This window comes from Xiphophorus hellerii, chromosome 2 (assembly GCF_003331165.1).
Source record: "Xiphophorus hellerii strain 12219 chromosome 2, Xiphophorus_hellerii-4.1, whole genome shotgun sequence".
Taxonomy (NCBI): Eukaryota; Metazoa; Chordata; class Actinopteri; order Cyprinodontiformes; family Poeciliidae; genus Xiphophorus; species Xiphophorus hellerii.
Genome location: NC_045673.1, coordinates 11670891 through 11691095, shown reverse-complemented (window position 1 = coordinate 11691095; position 20205 = coordinate 11670891). Strand labels below are relative to the sequence as shown.

The 20205-nt window shown below is 36.6% G+C and overlaps 1 protein-coding gene across 18 annotated transcripts in view; it reads right to left on the bottom strand.

The window, feature by feature from the left end:
* The window catches only part of c2cd5 (C2 calcium dependent domain containing 5), a 31737-nt gene extending 13881 nt beyond the window's left edge, over positions 1-17856 (bottom strand). For 6 of the 18 annotated variants that reach the window (XM_032583620.1, XM_032583629.1, XM_032583637.1 and 3 more), the window contains exons 1-13: positions 17550-17856; positions 16996-17098; positions 15348-15434; positions 15045-15216; positions 14863-14958; positions 14533-14688; positions 14212-14443; positions 10993-11153; positions 7416-7640; positions 7066-7154; positions 6725-6760; positions 4396-4504; positions 1403-1498 (exon numbers count right to left, since the gene is read on the bottom strand). In XM_032583620.1, the coding sequence (XP_032439511.1) occupies positions 1403-1498; positions 4396-4504; positions 6725-6760; positions 7066-7154; positions 7416-7640; positions 10993-11153; positions 14212-14443; positions 14533-14688; positions 14863-14958; positions 15045-15216; positions 15348-15434; positions 16996-17085 (1549 nt within the window). In that variant the 5' untranslated portion in view covers positions 17086-17098; positions 17550-17856. Of the gene's footprint in view, positions 1-1402; positions 1499-4395; positions 4505-6724; positions 6761-7065; positions 7155-7415; positions 7641-10992; positions 11154-11769; positions 11886-14211; positions 14444-14532; positions 14689-14862; positions 14959-15044; positions 15217-15347; positions 15435-16995; positions 17099-17549 lie in introns of those variants that run through there. The other 12 variants (XM_032583655.1, XM_032583670.1, XM_032583738.1 and 9 more) reach the window with 9 other exon arrangements.
* Between the last annotated feature and the right edge of the window lie 2349 nt (positions 17857-20205).

Genomic DNA, 20205 nt, shown 5'->3' with positions numbered 1-20205 from the left:
CAAGTATCACCTTGATGGGGAGATGTAGCAGCTGAACTAATCTTACTTTATTGCTCACCTAAAATCTGTCCACATAATAAATTGAATAATTTAAATACTTTATGGGTAGGTTATACACTCATCTGCCACTTCTAAAAGGTATACTGGTCTGTTAAATTGTTTAACACAAATGAGCAAGTTACTTTTAATGTAGGATGTTTGCTAGAGCCAGACATGCCAGTCAGAGTATTAAAGAAGCTGCTAATCTTCTTGTACTACCATCTCTTGGGTTTACAGAAAATGATCTAACAAAAGAGGAAATATATGAGTTGCGCGAATTAAAATGCATTGTTGATGTTAGCGATCAGATGAGAATGGTCAGCATAGTTTAATGTGATAAGAAGGAAACAACTCAAATAATCACCCTTTAAAGGACAGGATGTTATAGTGAATGCACTCTTTTTAAATGACAGTTTTGTGGCTATTTGAGTGTGCATTTACTTGGCAATCCCTGCCACTCTCCATTTAATTTAGAACCTCAGTAATCCTTAATGCATCAATAAATGTAGATTGTAAATAGTCATTTCTCCGTTTTTGCCAGCTATTGAGTTAATTTAAAACAGTCATTGACTAATGTCTTTATTAGGGGATGTAGACTCAGCATTTACATCCAACAACATAATGAAAGGATGCATCTGGGTTTGTATAAACAATTCTGGCTGCTGGTGCTGTCGTGGTTAAAGTGTACTTTCCTGGCACACTTCAGGTTACTTGGTACCAGTTGAGCGTTACATGCCACAACCTGCCAGAGTATTGTTGCTGACTACATTACTGCTTTTATAACAGCAGTATGTCCATACTTTAATTTCTACTCCCGGCATAATCTAAAAGTGTTTTCTTAAACATGTCAATGTGCTCCAATTGTCTCCACTGTCACCATTATTCAATCTCAAAGAACATGAGGAATGTTTTTGACAGCTTTTTGAAAGCATTAAGGCTGGTACAAAGACTGAGGGTCCAACCTGGTACTGGTAAGCAGGGGCGCAAGTACGCACATTCTTAGGTGTATGCAGAAATATAATAGGCATAATAGGACGTTGTGGAAATGTGAAATTATGACAACAGCCTGGACTATGGAAAAATTTTAAAACTAAAATGCTACATGTCCCTTTGTACTCACCCATTTGTCAACAATGGCTTCAAATGAAATAGACCGTGCAACACTGTTTTCAATAGAGATCACTGCTAACTGGTTCACGCCTGTGTTTTTCCCTGCTTAGTCATATGCTCAAACAAGCCTTATTTAATAGCTTTGAACAATTAACTAATGCAAATCGCTAAGGCATTTTTAAAAAGATATTTTAAAATCAATCACTTAAGAGTAAGAGGATATTCCTACACTTTCACCTAGTATTAGACCAACCTGTTATACTCCACTGTCTGTCCTGACTCTTTCTCTGTCTTCCTTTCTTCTTTTTCTCCATCCACACAATTGAATGCCGTGAACTCTGTATTAAGTCTGTTTAAAAAATACAAATCACATGTAAAAAAACATACTTTATTTTTAAATAATCTCCTTGGAGAACAGTTACTGACTGGGTACTGCATCTGATCAGACTAATCAGATATATTACAAACAGAACTATAGTAAAGAACTGAGTGAACTTTAACTGTATCACTGCCAACTTTTATTATTTATCTGTTTTATGATTCATCATAGTTAAAAAAGTGATTACTGTCTGAATGTCAGAACAAAAAAAACAAAAAGAAATCTCTATATTTTTCTTGCTAAAATCTATTATATTATAAATGCTGCACATAGCTCCAGGACAACAGTGACCTGTCATGTTACTAGTAACTTAAACCAGTCTTTTCATACACCGACATAATTTACCTACCGTCTTTCAACCACTTTGAAAAGCTTTTTTCATCCCTATGACATCTTTATCCTTCCCCTCTTCTGTTTTGTTGTTTTGTGCCAGCTTTCGTTTCTGCCTCTCCATCTTAAGCTTCGTGTCACCAGATGACAATACGATTCAAATGAAAAAAAAAAAAAATTGCACAATGGAGCGCCAACGTGTGCATCAATAAAAGCGACACTGCTTGCTCGCCTCGCGCACGCTCAACACAACCCTCTGAAAGCGCCACTATAATTCAGCTTTTAGAGCAACAGGAGGAGTTGGGTGAAGGAGCGAGGGGCGTCTAATCAGAGATGCGCCTTTGATATTGATTACATCATTTACACATGCACAAAGCTGTTAAATATAGAAAATGTCAGCTAGAAATCCTTTTCCCGCCAGCCCACCTGTGCATTGCATATAGTGCAAACCCACTTTGTGTGCCACTGCTGGAAAGATGCATCTAATAAAGTGGCTGATGAGTGTATATAAGTGGTAATACATGAATGAATCGCAGTCAAGTACCCCTAAAAGTCTTAAAGCTTATACTCTTGGTTCTCCAGTGGTTCTCCTGATCTCTTAATGGCTGGATTCATTTTTGCTACATGACAGATTTAAATTTCTTAAATGTATATGTTCCTAATAGGATAAAATAAAATTGAGAAATAATAATTATTGAGGAAAAATTTCATTAGGAGCTTAAAACCTTCAGTTGGTTTTACACATGAATGATTTTACACCATTGTTGATCCCGCTCCTTAATGACATAGAAACGAGAAAATACCCATATATAAGAGTCGTTTATTAAAATATAAGTCGTTTATAAAATATAACAAATTAGATAGCAAATTTCAAACGTAGCATTTTTTTCAGGTCTCCTGTGGACTTCTTAAAAACTTTTTAAAAATGTCCAACCTATCTGAACCCCATCCACATTTATGAGCTGTTCACTTTGTAGAATCACTTTGTAGAATCATTCAGGAATCAAAGATAAACTGGGCAATCATCAAAAATATCAGCCATCAATCCAATGCTCATTTAGGTTTGTGGTTGTAATCAAAGTCAAGGCTATTTTTGATTTTATTCCTATTACATGTGTTGGATAGAGAAAAAAACATCTGGTCCTTACATCAAATCTTTAATGATATAAATACAAACACAGCTGAATACGACCACATTAAGTACACTGTGTCATTATTTAATCAAAAATAAAGTCAAAAAAGCAGAAGCATATTCTTAGTTTTTATGAAGCACGAGTTTAAGTTGTAGCCTGGAGCTGTTCACCAAAATGATTTTTAACATTACGAACAGACATCTTTAAAAAAGTTAAAATATTCTGCTGTTTGTTGCTCTAACGGTATCCAAGTGTGTGTTACCACATCGCCAAAGACAAAATAAAACAGCTTGATTTAACATTTCCTACACATAAATAAGCTCTTTTCAGTATATTTAAAGAGTTCCTTACTCTTCAGAAAGATAAATGATCCGCAACACACTTAGCTAAATGCGGTGGACTAGTTCTGCAGCTGAAAGACCAGAGTCCATTTTAATCATTGAATTAACCATAAACCCTTCTGCACAGATTGAATTACAAAATGCGGGTATATAACGTAATAAATTCTTGTTTCATTTGACAGAGACTGACTTGTTTCAGTTTCAAATGGCAGAGACATAATTGAAACCCAAACTTCAGCATTTTAAAAACAAATTTCATACCGCAAAGAAATATCAAAAGTTATGGTTCCACAACATACTGTTACATTTAGCATTCTCTATAAATGTCCTGTGCTTTATGGGTTAATATTGTAAAATCAAAAAAGAACACTGTAACATAGAACATGTTGAAGGTTATCAAAAGTGTTATTAATCACACCTCAAACCTGCTAAGGACCAGAATGTTTTTTTATGTTTTGCAACATAAACCACTACCAATAAACCGGATGCTCTAATTGTCTTTAGTGCCAAATAAACCAAGTTAAGTACAAATGATAAACCTATTGAAACACTGAAGGTGGGACAGCATATTAGAGAAACATCACTTCACTCTATTGCAACTTGCAGCCAACACCACTACACAACACAATATCTGGAGCCATGCACCACTATTGTATGTCAACCCAGCTAAAGTAGCCACTAGAACATATGGACACACACAAACACAAAAAAAAATGAGGTGAAAGTTGTCCACATACATAAACCTTGTGACAGGTGACAATGTTTTACCCTTCTAAGTGTTTTCATCAAAATACTCATACTCATAGCATTCATACCCCGAGGAGCAACTTTCACCTGTTTCAGAGCTCAAACATTTTCTTCAACACATTTTTTTTTTCTGGCACAAAGACCATACACAGGAAAACCGAAAAACATAGCAGGATCATGGGCAGCATTGAGTATCAGCCAGGTAAAACAAAACCAGACACTCAACATGACACACTCGGTCAATGGAGGAGTGCACTCACATCCTGTTACAACAGACAAGCGACATTCGGATTCTAGTCCATTGCCGTGAACTCACCGGGGTTGTGTATGCGATCCAGCAATTTAACAGAACGGGCACTGACCACGCCGCCGACGTGAACCAGAAAACCCGGCGGGAAAGAAGTCAAGGTGAAGAAGGGGAACTCCTGTTGATTAAGAAAATAGAAGCAGATCTGTCAATTTTGGAAAGAGAAAAAAAAAACTGTTTTACTAACATCTTATTAATTTTAGGTTTATTATAAAGCTTCATTGTTTCAAATGGTAAGGTAATTTTATAAACCTGAGAAACACTTAAACCCCATGTTCTTTGCAGCTAAATGATTATTTTTAAAACCAATCTTTGAGTGTTGTATGTAGACTTTGGTAAAAACATAGTCGGTTTAGGTGTGGACATGCAGAGTGTAACAAAAGCAACATGCAAATGTTTAACCCAGAGAATTCAACACCTGCTCAATACCAGCTTACATCCACAAAGACAAATAAGCAAATTTGAAAAGGACTGAAAAACAGTTAAAGTCAAGGCATTTCAAAAATTCAGATTTGACACACTGTTATATTTTGTTGAGGATCAGAACGACCGATGGCATGCTCGATTTTAACCATTGCCAAGGCAACCGGTAATCTGCCTCCAATTATGCTGCAAATTCATGCACTCATACACAAAGGAAGCTGGAAAACCTTACTTCCCATTGGCATTCCTTCATATTGAAAATGGGGAACGTTGTGATTCTAATCATGCAGGATCGGTATGAGATGAAAGGTTTTGGAAGGTATCAGGCAGGAATACAATTCATTTCTTTTGTGCCAAAAAAAATCTCAAAATAGCAACAAAACTGTCTGATGTTTTCTCCCATTCAGAGCAACAAGTTAATTATGAGGTGAATATTAGAGATGCACCAAGACAGTTTAAGAAATTTTTTATTTTCCTATGTCTCATCCAGTCCTTGGTGGATTTTGTTTCACATTTTGGATCATTTATTTATTTTTCTCCATAATCTTACATGTTCTCTGATACTCAATAAATTTCATGGAGAGTTTTAACATCGGGGAGCTGACAAGATCATGCTGCAGCAAGCATCTCTTATCCTTGACACTTCCAGCATTCTGTTTCACAGTTTCTATGAGTTTTTTCGTTTAGCTTTTTTTTTTTTTTTGCTTTGACCAAACATGTTCTCTATTTTGTGTCCAAGTAATTTAAACTGACACACATCTGTCCAAAAAACTCAGTCATAATTCCTGGTCTTTGTCTACATTCATTTTGGAAACTTTGGTCTGGCCTTCATGATTTTCTTAAAGAGCAAAGGTTCCATTCATGCACATCTCCCATTAAATATAAACATGTGGAGTCATTTATAAAGACTTTCCCTGTGGATTAGTGATAGGAAAAGGCTGCTTTAAGCCGTCTTGATGTCATTTAAGGGTATTTAGAGATTTCTTATTGTTCCTTTGAGAGTCGGACTAGAGCCCTTTGGGGCTTACATGTATCCCACTTAGTAACTAATCTTTATACAACGGGTTTATGGTTATTCACTTAATATATGTGTTTTACTTAAATGTTCTTGATGTTAAAGTTTAATTAATTATCCATATTAACATAATCTCTTCAGACTTATTTTTTTCATTACTGTAGCCTGTCTAGAAATGTCAGTCATTAAAAATGCTACATCCAGTTTGAAATGCCAATGCTGTTATTCAGTTTTCTTTGTTTTTAAATATTAATAAAACGATTAACAGTCAAGGTTCTCTCTCACACACGGCATGACATTGCCTCTGCACCAAATGTAAGTATTAATACCCAATCATACCAGAAAGGCAAAAAATGTATTTTGAAAGCTGTTCTTGTATTGTTTTCTTATCTTCAGGAAGAACTGGGAATCATGTTGGCAGTTTAAACCGGCTACAGGATTCTGATCGGTGCATCTCTATAGGGTTAGTGATGTCACTCTAAAAAAAATGTGAAAATATTCACTCAGGTAATTAAAAAATTTAAAAAAGATTGGATGTGTTTAAAAATAAAGATTGTAAAAGTGATGCACACATAGCTCCACACACCCCCACACACGCACACGCCCGCACACACACAACACACCCCATCAGACTTAAAAAGAAGGCAACTCTTAGGCTTCTGGCCCTCTGCCCAACATGCTTGTGACTATTTGGGTGTGGTGGGAGCAAAACGAGCAAATATGACAAACTTAGATCTTGCTCAACCCACCACCACCCTGGGAAGATCCACAAACAGCAGAGGAGGGTCAGGTTAGGAGTTGACTGAGACTGCTTGGTGGTGGCCATCAGCTTAGTCAGGGTGTTTAAGGAAAGAAAAAGGTAGGTAGGGAGTGAGCGAGCGTCACACTGATGGGACATACCCTGGCGTTTAACAATAACCCAGAGGAGGATGCTCCCTGAGATGCACGAGTAATCAAGAGGACAGAAAAGGGAACATTATTTGGTCTTAAACAGGGCACACCACTTATATACATTACCAGTGCAAATGAGAAATCTCTCACAGAGAATGAAATGTATCGTGTGACCCAGCACTCAGACATCTGAAGCAGATTTGCAACACAAATTGAATGTTAAAGCATCAACTGTCATGCTTAGCTTGCTGTAGTATACAGGGAAGTCTCAGATGTCTAACATGTGGAAAAAGTCAGGAGTGTAAATACATGTGAGAGAGAAAAAGCGCGAGTGTTTGGTATCACTGTACCCTCTGTTCGAGAGCAGTCTGCGTCTGCTGCCTCAGCAGCGTCTTCAACGGTCCAGCCTCCTTCCCTGCGCTGCCGCCGCTGCCCATCCCTGGTTATAGAAAGCAAACTGGATTCAGTTTTCACACAACACACGTCTGAACCCACCAGAAAGTAAACCAAGCTGCCAGGTGATTACTGCATCGGTGCAATACTGATTTGATAACAAAAGTGTTTTTCTTTTACTGCTTTACAGAAAGTTCTGGGCATGCAGGGGTGTCGTTTCTGATCGGACAGGATCTGTTTGTGACCTGTAGCCATTGCCGACCCCTTTCTATTAGTAACTTAAGGATACACAGCAGTCCTACTATACCGGAGGCTGCCAGCAGCAGGTCCTCAGTGAAGGACACGCTCTTTCTCAGCAAGGCAGAGTCTGAGTGGGTGAAGGAGGGGATTGGCGGGGTGGTCGCTCTGCAGCTAGAGCTGTGACCACGGCCCACAGAACCCGAACCAGGAAGGGACAATGAGTCTGCAGAGAGGACGGGGGAGCTGGGGCAGAGGAAGATCCCTGGCCTGCGTCTCCCTGACTGGGACTCGTCTATCCAGCAGAAAAAAAAAAAGATGGAGGGATGCACAGAGAAAAACAGAACCAGTGAGAAAGAACAGAAAGAGGAACGATAGAGGGTGGAGGCATAACAACAGACCGTGGCAGAAAAAATGAAAATATGGACAGAGAGAGAGAGAAAAAGAGAAAGAGAAAAAGAAAGAGAGAGAGATGAAACATGAAAAGTCAGGATGCCATAGGTCCTAAACTGGGGCACTAGACTGGGACCACTGACCTGATTAGGTGGATCAGTAAAAATCATGACTAGACTTGTCTAGTTTCATAGAAGTCAATACAGGGTTTTGTTTAATCAATTATAAACTAGAGATTTCAATTCAAACTTTAGTGACATCTGAAATTAGAAGTGCATTAACAAAAATAATTTACTGCAATCAAGTAAAAATTCCAATTGAAATAAAAAACAGTTTACTGATTCATCTATAAAGATTTATAATTCCAATATTCTTAGGTTCTCTGTGTTCAGGTTCTCTGTGTTCAGGTAGTGGAACTGAGAACAGAAAATTATGAAACTGGAACAATGACACATTTAGGCCTTGAAATATTTGGACATTGACATAAATATGTTCTTGGGACAATGACTATAGTATTTAAATTTAAGTAGAGAACTTTAGATTAGTACTATTAGTAACTAATATAAATAATCAGTTGAACATACAGAACTATTTAAATTATGTAGTTCTAGGTTAAGTTCTAAAATCTGAGAAAAATGCAGAGAATAGTGTAGATTGTTTCTTTATTTCTTAACAGTTTAAGCAACTTTAGGTTATTCCTGTTAGCAAAACAGTGCTAATAATAATCCCACACACATATTATGTATACGTATATATATATATATAAATCTCAATTTATGTTATACTTAAAAACATGTTTTTTCCTATGGTTGTTTTGTCTTTTGTATGTCTGAATTATTCAAGACCAATATCATTAATAATTAGATGTCCAAATATATCTGGGTCAAAGTGAATACTAACTGAGGACAAAGAGGAAAATGAGCAAGAAAGACAAAGAAGTAACAGAGGAGAAAGAAGAGGAAAGAATTAGGAAAATAATAAAGAAGAGGAGGAATGAACACTGAAGGACTACTGGTCCACTCCTGAAGGGTCTGGAAGCAGCTGTGGTGAGAGGGTTATGGTGTGAATCAATTAATCATGTAATGAAATGAAATAACATCTGAGCTAGTATAACATCTGATATTATTATTACCTTCAGCAAAAATACCACAGTCTTATGGGCTCACTGGAGTTAGAAAATATTGTTTTATTCTTATTTGAAAAATAAATCAAAAGTATTACTTATAATACTGCAAATTTATATCTTATATTGCAACATTAGAACTCTTACAACTTAATAATAATAATAATAAATATAAATAAATATTAACAATAATATTTTGACAGATTAAAGGAACATGTACTAACTTTTTCATGTTTTTAGAACAAATATATATATAAAAAATTTAAGTTTAAATGTTAACCCAGCCTCGAATATTAAGAGAAAATAAAACATATTGCTAAACATCAGAAAGAAAGGAGGATGTAAAAATATGATTTTTACATTTTTTTTTTTCAGTTTCTACTGTGTGAAACTGGTGCACACAGTAGAAATACAGAATAATCACAGGTATTCCAAGGTAAACCTGTTTATTGCTCAGTCTGGTATTCAGTGTTTTTGGGCTTCGGTGAGCTTGAGCTGGGCTGTTTATTTTGCCATCAGACATTCAAGCTCTTAATTATCTTTGAGATAATAATGGTTGACCTTCTAATGGTAGCTAAGCCATGACTGCCTATGGTTTTTGCAACTAAAAAATATTTCCATAGTCAAAAAGTTGTAGATATTGTTTTGTCCTGTCCTGAGCAAATTGATTGTGTCTGAACCGTACTAAATCCAGGTACTCAAAATGCTATGAGGATAGATGGAGACCAACCAGAATATCTGCATTCATTTAATAGTCTGAATGCAATGCATCCTGGGATTGTTCACCACTAAGATCTGCTTCTCAAGCAGCATTGTTACTTGGACAACTTTCAACTGCCAATAAAAGAAAAATAATAGATTTGTAAACAGCAACTCTAGTCTACATCAACTAAATAGTTATCTTGAATGATAAAGAGATTTTTTTTCCTGTAAATTCCTTGTTGGATTGTTCCTAAACAGATAAAATACATTCTCTCACGAGTCAGGATTTTATTGAGCAGTGGATAATGGGAGGCTTTATAGGTGAGTTACTTTCTATGTAGTTTATAACAGTTATTTTTGGAGCCTGACTGAATCATTGCATTATAAACTTTTATGTACCCCAGTGGATAAGACTACGTATGCCGGCAAGTTACTGCAATTCTGTTTAACGGGTAAAAATCCTTAGTGAATGCTAGGTTAGGAAAACATGTGACACATGATAATGTTTGTAGACGTCATATGACTTGCAATAAATCAAATACTTAACAGTGCTAATGTCTTACTGCTTGGGTTTGTTGACTTTACAACCTGACCGACACTTGACCTTTTAAAAAAAAATTTAAACTGCACTGAGCAGTTACTAGCATGGAGAGCCTGAATGCCAGTTACTTAAATAATTAACTAATGGTATCTGCTGTTGCAGCAGATCTTTGCAATATCAATGTTGTATACTATGACATTGTGATTTATTTTGCAGGACTTTCATTGTCTTGAAATATGGGAAACTCTGGTCAGATTTTCTGATCGGATTTTACCAACAGGGCAAATGGTTGTTGTGAGGCTTTTCTACTTGCATCTTGATTAGCAAGGATGGACAGGAAGGACTAAACCTGAACAGGGTTCACTATGTGGAAATATGAAAACATTGCACCATCTCCGGTGCTTCATAAAGGAAGTTTAAGGTAAAACACTAAATTCAAGTGCTTTTGTTCATTCTGAATTTGCTATACTTTGGAAGTGGAATCAGGCACAAGTTTAATAGCCGCCGATGAGAAAGTTACCTCAAATCATAAACAGCCCTCTCTTGAGACACAGTGCTTCTAACACCACAAAATAAGTGTAGGAAAAGCTAAAACAGAGATCTGGTGCATCTTCACACTGCAGATACACTTTTCGTACAGCAAGACTGAAAGATACACCAGGCCACTGAGGACAAATGGGAAGCAGGGTATGGCTAAACAAACATTCACAACAAAATTCACAATAAAAAAAAAGTGAACAAAGAACAAAAAATCAAGTGTAAACAAACATGGAATTAAATATGAATAAACAAAATAAACAAAAACCATCACCATAGCAGCACCAGAAGTTGGTGTTAGGAGTACAGAATGATGAGAATGAAGGAGGGGTATGGGCAGAGTGTTCTTACCCGTCTTGGGCGTCAAACTGAGGTCTGTGTCTGATGAAGAGGACTGACGGCTGCATGGCTTGAAGGGAGAGAAGGGGGGAGGAGAGGAGGAGGAGGTGGGGAGGTTTCGGAAAGGGGTAGGCGGGCCGGAGGACGAGGGCAGATCCTCACCAAATACCGGCCTGCCAGGAGAACATGACACACGCACACTCGTCAGTCACCGCCTCACCCTCGGAGGGTTCCTCTGTGTGTGATCATATGCGCAATGTTGCTCCTAAGTAGGGAAGGGGAACTCTTTTAAATATGTGACATGTTTGCTTTGGGTGAGGTGTGTTCACGATGTGCTATGGATGGCCGGGGAAACTAAAAAGCAAGCAGAGAAAGCAAAGGGGAACGCACAAAGAAAGGCGCGCAAACACACAACAATAAAAGCAAGGTGGCAAAACACAAAAAAAGATTTAAAAAGAAAAGGAAAACAGGATGGACAAGTCGAAGCATGTGTCCCATTAGAGTGGAGCAAAGGTCAGGGGAATGTAGAGACACAGCAGGCGCTTCCTCTGAAAACCAATAAGATGCTGCTGTTCATGATGAACAATTGAAAAACAAAAAAAGATACTATTGTCATTTATCAAATGAAGGCCCTATTTTGCCTTTTGTTGGGACTGATCTGTCCTGTAAAGTGATCTCATTCAAAATAGAAAAGTCCCTTCTTTTTTTTTTAACAATCAGTTAAAAACACTTTTATTTTAAATTTTGTCTTGTTCCTGTGAACTGCTTTCCTTCGCTGCCTCTGCGTACCAGTGAAGATGAGTGTGGGAACAGAGACAGAGAAGTTCTGGGACAGTCTCTGGGAGCTGCAGGCTGAATGCACTGGACTGTTGTGGGTGGAGCGACATCCATGGGCAAGGGGAGACCTGGGCCGATCAGCACACAGACAGAGAGAAAGAGAAAAAGAGAAAGAAGGACGCAAGAGCGATTTGGACATAGGTGAGAAATGTCCCAATCCAAATGTGGGCAGAGAGAGGGATAAAAGAAGCGCACACAAGAACCAGCACAACACTGCAGTTGAGGAAAAAAAGGTCAAAAAGTAATGAAAAGCAAGGAAGAAAGTAGCTTACCCCACTGACACAGACACTGTTTTCTAACTTAGTCATGTAAAAGCAACAAGTAACTCATGCACAGCACTCATCTTTGCTACTTAGTCATACAGAGCAGGGATGCATACAACAGAAAATGGCCAAAACAAACTCTTCTTATTAAAAGCATTATTTTTAAATATATCTATTCCTGCAATACTAATATTAAGTTGGGAAAACAGCAAATTTTGTCCTGAAATTTAGTTTCTTTATTGTTTCTGAAAATAGAATGTGTGCAATGGAGTATGTGACTGCTTAGAGACAACACAGAAATGGATGGAGTAAAAACTCTATGGCAACAAGTTGGCAGTTTTCAAAAAAATTGTTCCTAAGGTAAGAAAATGTGTTGCATTTAATTTTATATTTCCTGTAAAAAAATGCATCACTTCTGCCTGTCTATCAAAATCAAGTGAATAAATTATTGATCAAATGTTTCTGATTCATGTTCTGATTTATGTTCTTCCAACTACCAGGTTTACTGCAATACCTTAAAGTGACATTTTGGTCCACTCCGTACCACAAAATGAGATGTCCTTCCAACATTTCTCTTTTGTTTTTTTTCCCATTCTGACAGCTAAACGTCTGTAATACAGATTAATCATCACGAGAAAAACACAGAGATTATGCGAAGAAAATTGAGAAATTTGTCATTTTTGTAGTAATGTATTGCTTTTTTTAAATCAAGGTTGATCAATTATGTTGAAAATATTTTAAGTACAAGCAACCTGGAGTTTCCTTTCACAAATTATGCACTTTTTTAGATAGAAAATTGTGAAAGTTTTTGATTTTGGTGCTTTCTAAAGTTGATATTTTTAGTTCACCAATCAGAGCTAATCAAAGGAAAATGGTCCATTACCATCTCAATCTGGTTGATTGGGGCACCTCTAATTTAAGATAATGAAAAGTTGGCCAAAACTTTTGCAACATTTTTCTCCCAAATAATAAAATTCTGATAAGCAGATTATAAGAAAATCATACATTAAAACAAATATATCAACATTTCTCACTAGATGAACTGAAACAAAGATGAAATATTTAATATTTGTTAATAAAGGTTTTAATAAAACGGTCTAGTTAATCCATTGTTAATGCATCCATTTTAGTAAATGGTGAAATACTGATGTAATCAACACTTCTATGAACACTTCCAGTGTTCTAACAAAGTCGCAGAAATATTCCTTTTTTTACTTTAGATTTAAATTATTTTGTCTTTCTACAAAAATCTTTTTACAGAATGTTTCAACAACATACCCTTTATTACTATTATTAAGTGTGATTCACTGACAATGCAGCTAAAGAAAAAAATAGGTTTTACTTTCTTGCAAGTTTGCTTGTTTTTAATTTCCATTCCATAAAAGTAAAAACCACAATAAACAAAAATGCTGATTCACAAAACAGGAATATTTATTTATTACAACAACCTAATTTTTCTCTGACTTTTTTCAATTGCTCAGACTACTACCCTCACCAAAAACCGTTAAATCTGTATATTATCGGTATAATCATTACCACAAGATATTCTTGTACCTCATCATTACATTCACAAGTCTACAGTATCAATGCAAATCAGAAGCACGCATGCACTCAAGTGTAGCTGAGCCAGTGGAAGCTAGATGAAAAACCACTAGCCAAGAGAGTAAGACAATTAGAACCAGACGAAGACAGAACAGTGTTAAAAGCAGAGCCAAACACATGCGCTAAATATTTATCACTGTAAAGAGCACTGAAACATGCAGAAGCAGAGCAGAAAGCCAAGCAAAAGCAGATTAAAGGAGAGGACGAGGTGAGAGGGACAGGGGCAGGGGATGGCTTTATGTGTAATGTGCATGTGTGTGTCTCAGGTTATGTTCTGCACCATTATTTCCAGAATGCAATATAAAAGACACAACACACAAAATATAAAGGGGAGTCCTTAATACTGAGACACACACAGGGCTGTAAAAAGGACAATAAAAAAAAAAAAAAAGCATTCAGTACATTCTGTCCACATGGTCTCCCTCTCATGCACACACAGCCCATCGTCATTCTCACAAACTTGATCTGCAGAACGATCTGCACATAAACAGAAGTAAGGTCCATGCCCGTGTTCTGGGTTTATACTCACTCCTTTCCATCTTTAGACGGGGAATTGCAGGCGTTAGAAGCAGGTGCTGTGTTAGGATGCGTGTGTGTGTTCACGAGGCTTCCTGAGCTCTGTTTTTCCAGAGTGCAGGCGGTGCCTATGGCCCGGACCACCAGGCCAGACTCCCCCTCCAAGTCAAAACACTGCAGGTAGCCCACCACTGCATTCCCACCCATCTCCAGAACTTTAAGCCCTATTTTCCTCTGCAGCTCTCCTGAACAAGGGGGAAAACACACAGTGATGTTAACAGATCCAAATTCTTCCTATTCCCAATCAAAGAGGATTAGTTTCAGGCTTTCATACCAGACATGAGAGAGATGAGTCTCTGACGCGCTTCATTTGAAGCCCGAGGGGTTCTAATGCGGTCTATCCACTGGTACTCTGGGTCCTCATTCACCACCAGTTCTTCTACAAACCCGTGTACCATGGCTGCTCGGTAGCCCCGTGGAATAGATGTGGCTGGAGGTGGAATTTGGACAAAAAGAATGAGAGAAAATATGTTTCAATTCAAAGCTTTTCTTCAGCTGCAATTCAAGTTTTAGCAGATTTCTAAGACTGACAGTGCTTAAACCTCGCAGTCTCACTGCGTAAATAAATTACATCTTTAGATGTCTTGTGAAGTAAAAAACATACTGCAGAAAAACTTGACCCCACAAGACGACTGCCTGAAACGATTCAAGTCGTTGAAAAGCTCCACTTTTACAAGGACATTGATTTCTCCTCTGATTCCTAATGGAAAATAACACAAACATTGTAACAAAGAAGTAGTTCAGGCTCTGGATTTATAAGTTTCTCACACAAGTTTAGTGTTATACCATGTATGGTGTCGTAGATGGGGAACCAGCCAGAGATGATAGAGGCAGCCTCAGTACATAGCAAAGGATCAATGTCAATGTAAACTTTCCCTATGGCATCGTTAGCGCTGTATGTATCATGGTCCAACACTGTGATCTGCAATGGTTCATCCTGCAAGTCCTCATCATCAACCTGAACAGTGACAGAAGGAAAAGGAGAAGGAAGGAAACAAAGGTCAAGATGAATACAAACAATTCAGATTTATAGAAGTTGTGTCGAGGATGTGATACATTTAGTCCGCTTTAATTTTAAATCTATTTTACCTCAAACTTGAACCATTCAGAGTTCCACTGTGGATTAAGGGACTTGGGAAAAACATCCGTTTTGAAGGTTGTATTTCCAAACTTGACCTGTAAAAATTAAAAGGGAAAGATATCTTTTAAAAGTCCAGTTAAGTAACTCTCTGCAACACATTAAAGAAAATAAGTTTTGCTTAAATTAAAATAAAACTTGCATATTATTTAAAATAATTCCCAATATGTTTTGCTATAATATTCTAATTCTCTTTCATTTAAAATAAGAAGGATATAATAAAACCAAATATTATTTTAAATATTTTACCTAAAAAGCATTACATACAATATAACTGCTGCAGCTATTATTTTTAGACTTACTGTTACAGAAAGAAACAAATATATAAATCCCTGGGGTTTTATTCATGTGAGGAAAAAAACAGTGCATAAATAGCACCAGCAAACTATTTTGGGAACAGTTGTTATATTGCTCCATTGATATGTTAATGGCCCAAATGCTAATTTGCTTACAGCTACTTTGCTACCTAATAGAAACAGACATCAATGATAAAGTTGTATGCAGTTATCCTGATGGTAATTAATCAAAACACAGCTTAGTAACAACTAACCAGGAAGTTAATTAAGTTATTAATTATTACAAGCATGCTTGAATGCCAATAAAGTTGTATATTTGAAACGGGGATTATAAAAATTTAGGGGCAAAACTTAATTTCATCATCTATGGGAAATGACGCAATAAAGTGATTAGGAAAACAAGATGCATGATCTGCAACATATTGTACATATGCAACAGACAAGACAAAAGAAATGACTTAATATTTAGAAAAACACATCATACAAAACACGCAACATCCATAAAACATATGAACAAATCATCTTAATCTTAAAGCATTGACATGTTATATCTTAACCATCATTGATGTCCAGGAAATCCAAAACTGAGCAAACATTTTGTAAAGTGCTGCTGTTTGGTATTGAATCACACGTCTTTAGAAAAGCATACCTAAAAAGTCAAAGTGTATGTGATGTGTCACTACCTTTCAAGATAATATGTTTTCAGAATTATATACAGTGCAGACCAAAAGTTTGGACACACCTTCTAATTCAATGGGTTTTCTTTATTTTCATGACTATTTATAAGGCAAGAAATCCCACCTATTAACCTGACAGGGCACACCTATGAAGTGAAAACCATTTCAGGTGACTACCTCTTGAAGCTCATCAAGAAAATGCAGAGTGTGTGCAAAGTAGTAATCACAGCAAAAGGTTGCTACTTTGAAGAAACTAGAATATAAGGTTATTTTCAGTTGTTTTACACTTTTTTGTTTAGTGCATATTTCCACATGTGTTCTTCATAGTTTTGATGCCTTCAGTGTGAATCTACAATGTCAATAGTCATGAAAATAAAGGAAACTCATTGGATTAAAAGGTGTGTCCAAACTTTTGGTCTGTACTGTATGTAATTTACCTACAGCTTTCCAGATTATGCTTTTTACCCCAGGGTAAGCAGGGGTGAATGTACTTTTTCTGATTAGATTTCCCAGAATCAAACTAGTATATATTTTCTAATGCTCATATATGTTTCCACATACATTATTATTGTGTTTTTTCGAATGGAAAAACATAACATTGTTGTAGTGAAGGCATCATCTCTCACCTCAACAAAAGCATCCGTTAGATCACTTGCTCTGTCCATTACAGGCAAGTGGCGCCCTGCCACGATTTTGGCCTTTAGTTTCCCAGGCATGGTTTAATTTGATCTGTAAAGGTATGTAAATAACAATAAATGCAAGCATAAACCTACAACTGACAAGGGAATTAACCAAGGCTGCTGTCATCAAATTAACGGCGGTAACACTGAAGATTAGTCATTACAAAACATCTGTAGTACATAGAAACGTGTTTTCAATTTACAGCCTCATAAGTAAATAAGCTTACTTTTCTCAGCAATTCCAAGAATGTAGTATGACACACAATCGGAACGTAAATACCAAATGTCCCTATATAATCATGACAGCGCCAACAACTTAGCTAGATTATGTTAGCAAAAACGGCTAGCCTGAAAGCCACTTAGGTTAACTTCATGGCAGTCAAAATCTCGTTAGCTCTGGTTACCTGATCGGCCATGTTTTCACGACCATCCCCTGCAGAACAACAACATATTTAACAAAACACCCTTCACACTCCCACTGCGAACAATAATATCCTTACCGGTGCTATAATATAGAGAAAGAACAATTACAGCGGTAGCAGAGTCGTTTCACACGGACATTATTGTTGTTGACAGTCCACCGTTCGCCTGACCTCCGTGTTTCTCCCATAACACGACACGTTAGTTCCCAGTCCCCCACGCAGGCAAGTGTTGGCGATATCCACTAGCATATATAATCATTCACATGGGTGTGTGAATTACGTTACATTTCAGTAGCGGTAACGATTTTACTTCAGGTTGCGATGACAACGGCTAGCATGACAGCTATCGTGATGAATGAGTTTTCAAAGGGTACCGTGTGCTGCTTTCACGTACGCCCCAATAAAATCGTTCTTACAAATGTCACAATGGTACAAACAGAGAATTATTACAATATGACCATGCAGTTATTTTAATTATACTGAAAATGTTCGATCGGAAGTCTTTCTTAACAGCCGGTGTTCTGAGTTATGTTTTTATCCTCATACATCTTTCTTATCGTTAAAAAGTTTTTTAAAAACTGTGTCCATGAAATGCAGCGTAAACGTTCGCAGAGGACATGCGCAACAATCAGCAGACAAGGCAAAACGTTTTAGTATAATAATCGTGAAAGACGTCTATAGTCTTTATTTAGCTTAAAAATGTGTGGTTTGTTTTTCGTTGATTAATGTGTTGTCGACAATACCTGTTCCATATCATAAAAAACTACATTATGTTGTTTATTGCACTGTTGTAGTAAAAATGACAAATAAAAGTAATATTAAATAGAAGTCAGCGCATTATACACTTTACTCAAATACCAATAAATAAAACCAATCAAATGTTTTTTACACAAAGGGCAAGTTTGGTTTTGATGGCTTTTTCTATTAATGAATGAAATCAATTTAAAACTGCTTATTGTATTTGCTCAAGTTAATAAGCATGTTTGATCTGAAACACTTATGTGTGAGGTAAAAGCAAAAACTGAGGAAATCTGTAATCCATCTTCCATATTATTTTGTGATGAATGCTGTGAGGACTGTGGTTGTACATGACAGGAAATATCACTAGAGAGCACTACTATGTTATAAATACATGCTTAATACATGTCTCTTTTTATTATTTTAAATAAAGAAATAAAAATGAACATTGTACCAAAAAGCTGTATGGTAAAATAGATGTCACATGATTAATAATCTATGCCTCTATAAAATTACAAGCTTTTAAGAATTTGGGAAATCAAAATAATATGACTCATTCAAATTCTCTTGAAAGAAATTGTTGCAAATTTACTTTTAGTTTCTTGTATACCCTATGTAGCTAGGTCATAAGAATCCTGCAAAATCTGCCAAAGAGCTCACAAAAATAAATCATGTCTGAGGTGGTTCAAAGGCTCAGCAAGTGGTGTAACAAAAAAAGTGAAAAATGAACAAAAGACAGAAGAGATTTTGGGTCAATTTAAGTTTTAAAATCACATTTTAGAAATTAGAATTATTTTAAATGAAGGAAAAACGGCCCTTAGCTCATTAGCACTGTTGCTGCAGTATTGATAGTTTCCTGTTTCAGCCCTGGGGACATGTTCCCTTGCATATTTTGTGTTCCTGCTCCAACACACTTCTTTCAAAGGAAAGAATTACCTCAACAACTTGTCAAGTTCAGCAGAGGCATTGCAAAGACTTGTTAATTCAAATAAAGCATGCTAGAGTTGAAACTAGCTCAAACATGCATGTTTAGAAGATTAGAATATTACATCAGGGCTTGATTTAAAAAGTTTTATACTGACTTAGAGGTTTTTAATATTTAAAAGGTACTTTTAATCTGACAAATATTTTAATTTACTAAGATGTACTTGTAAGTCCTACTTCTAAAATACTGTAGTTTTTAACTCATACTGACATGTCCTCTCTTCTGTTTCTTGCAGCTCCAGCAGGTTTACCCAGTTATTTATTCAGAGGGTGTGGCATGCTGCATAAAAGGCTGGCATTGTTCTAAAAAGCATTAAGTACATGAGTGCATGTCACATTTGAAGTTGAGCACTACAAGAAGGAAGAGCAGCCATGTTTGCTGTTTCAGACATATATAATGTAAAAAACTATTTTATGGTGGAATACATGTAGGTTTGGGGCTTCTTTTTTTTTTTAACAAACTAGGCATAACCATAAATAAATTCCTATTTAGGAAAGAAACCCTGATTAGAAACTGGATAAAACATTTCTCACTTAAAGTGAGATACAAAATAAAAACTTTTCTTGATTTCAGGGAAAGATGACAGAATGTCACTGCATAATGTTTACTTTAATACCGTAGATTCCACTTTACTCCAATTTGAAAAAGTAACAGCTAATCTTGAGGTCTTTGAAATCTTTTCATCTTTTCGCTTAATGTCTTGCCAACAATCATGCCACACTAACTTTTAGTAGGTAAGCTCCATCAATTCTAACTGAAAATCCTGTTCGGAAACAGGATTTTAGATTTCCTGCCACAGTATATGTTGGCAGGACAACTTTACACACTCCATCAGTTTGATCACAGGGGTCCATCAAGGATGTTTCCTGTGCTTTTTACTGTGTTGAAACATGGCATACCAAATCAAGTACAAACCATGGGAGACAAGTGACTGTGTTAAACTTGGAAATGGAGTGCATGCCCCAATACAAACTTCTAAATCCTGTACGAAAGTGCACGGTAATATTACTC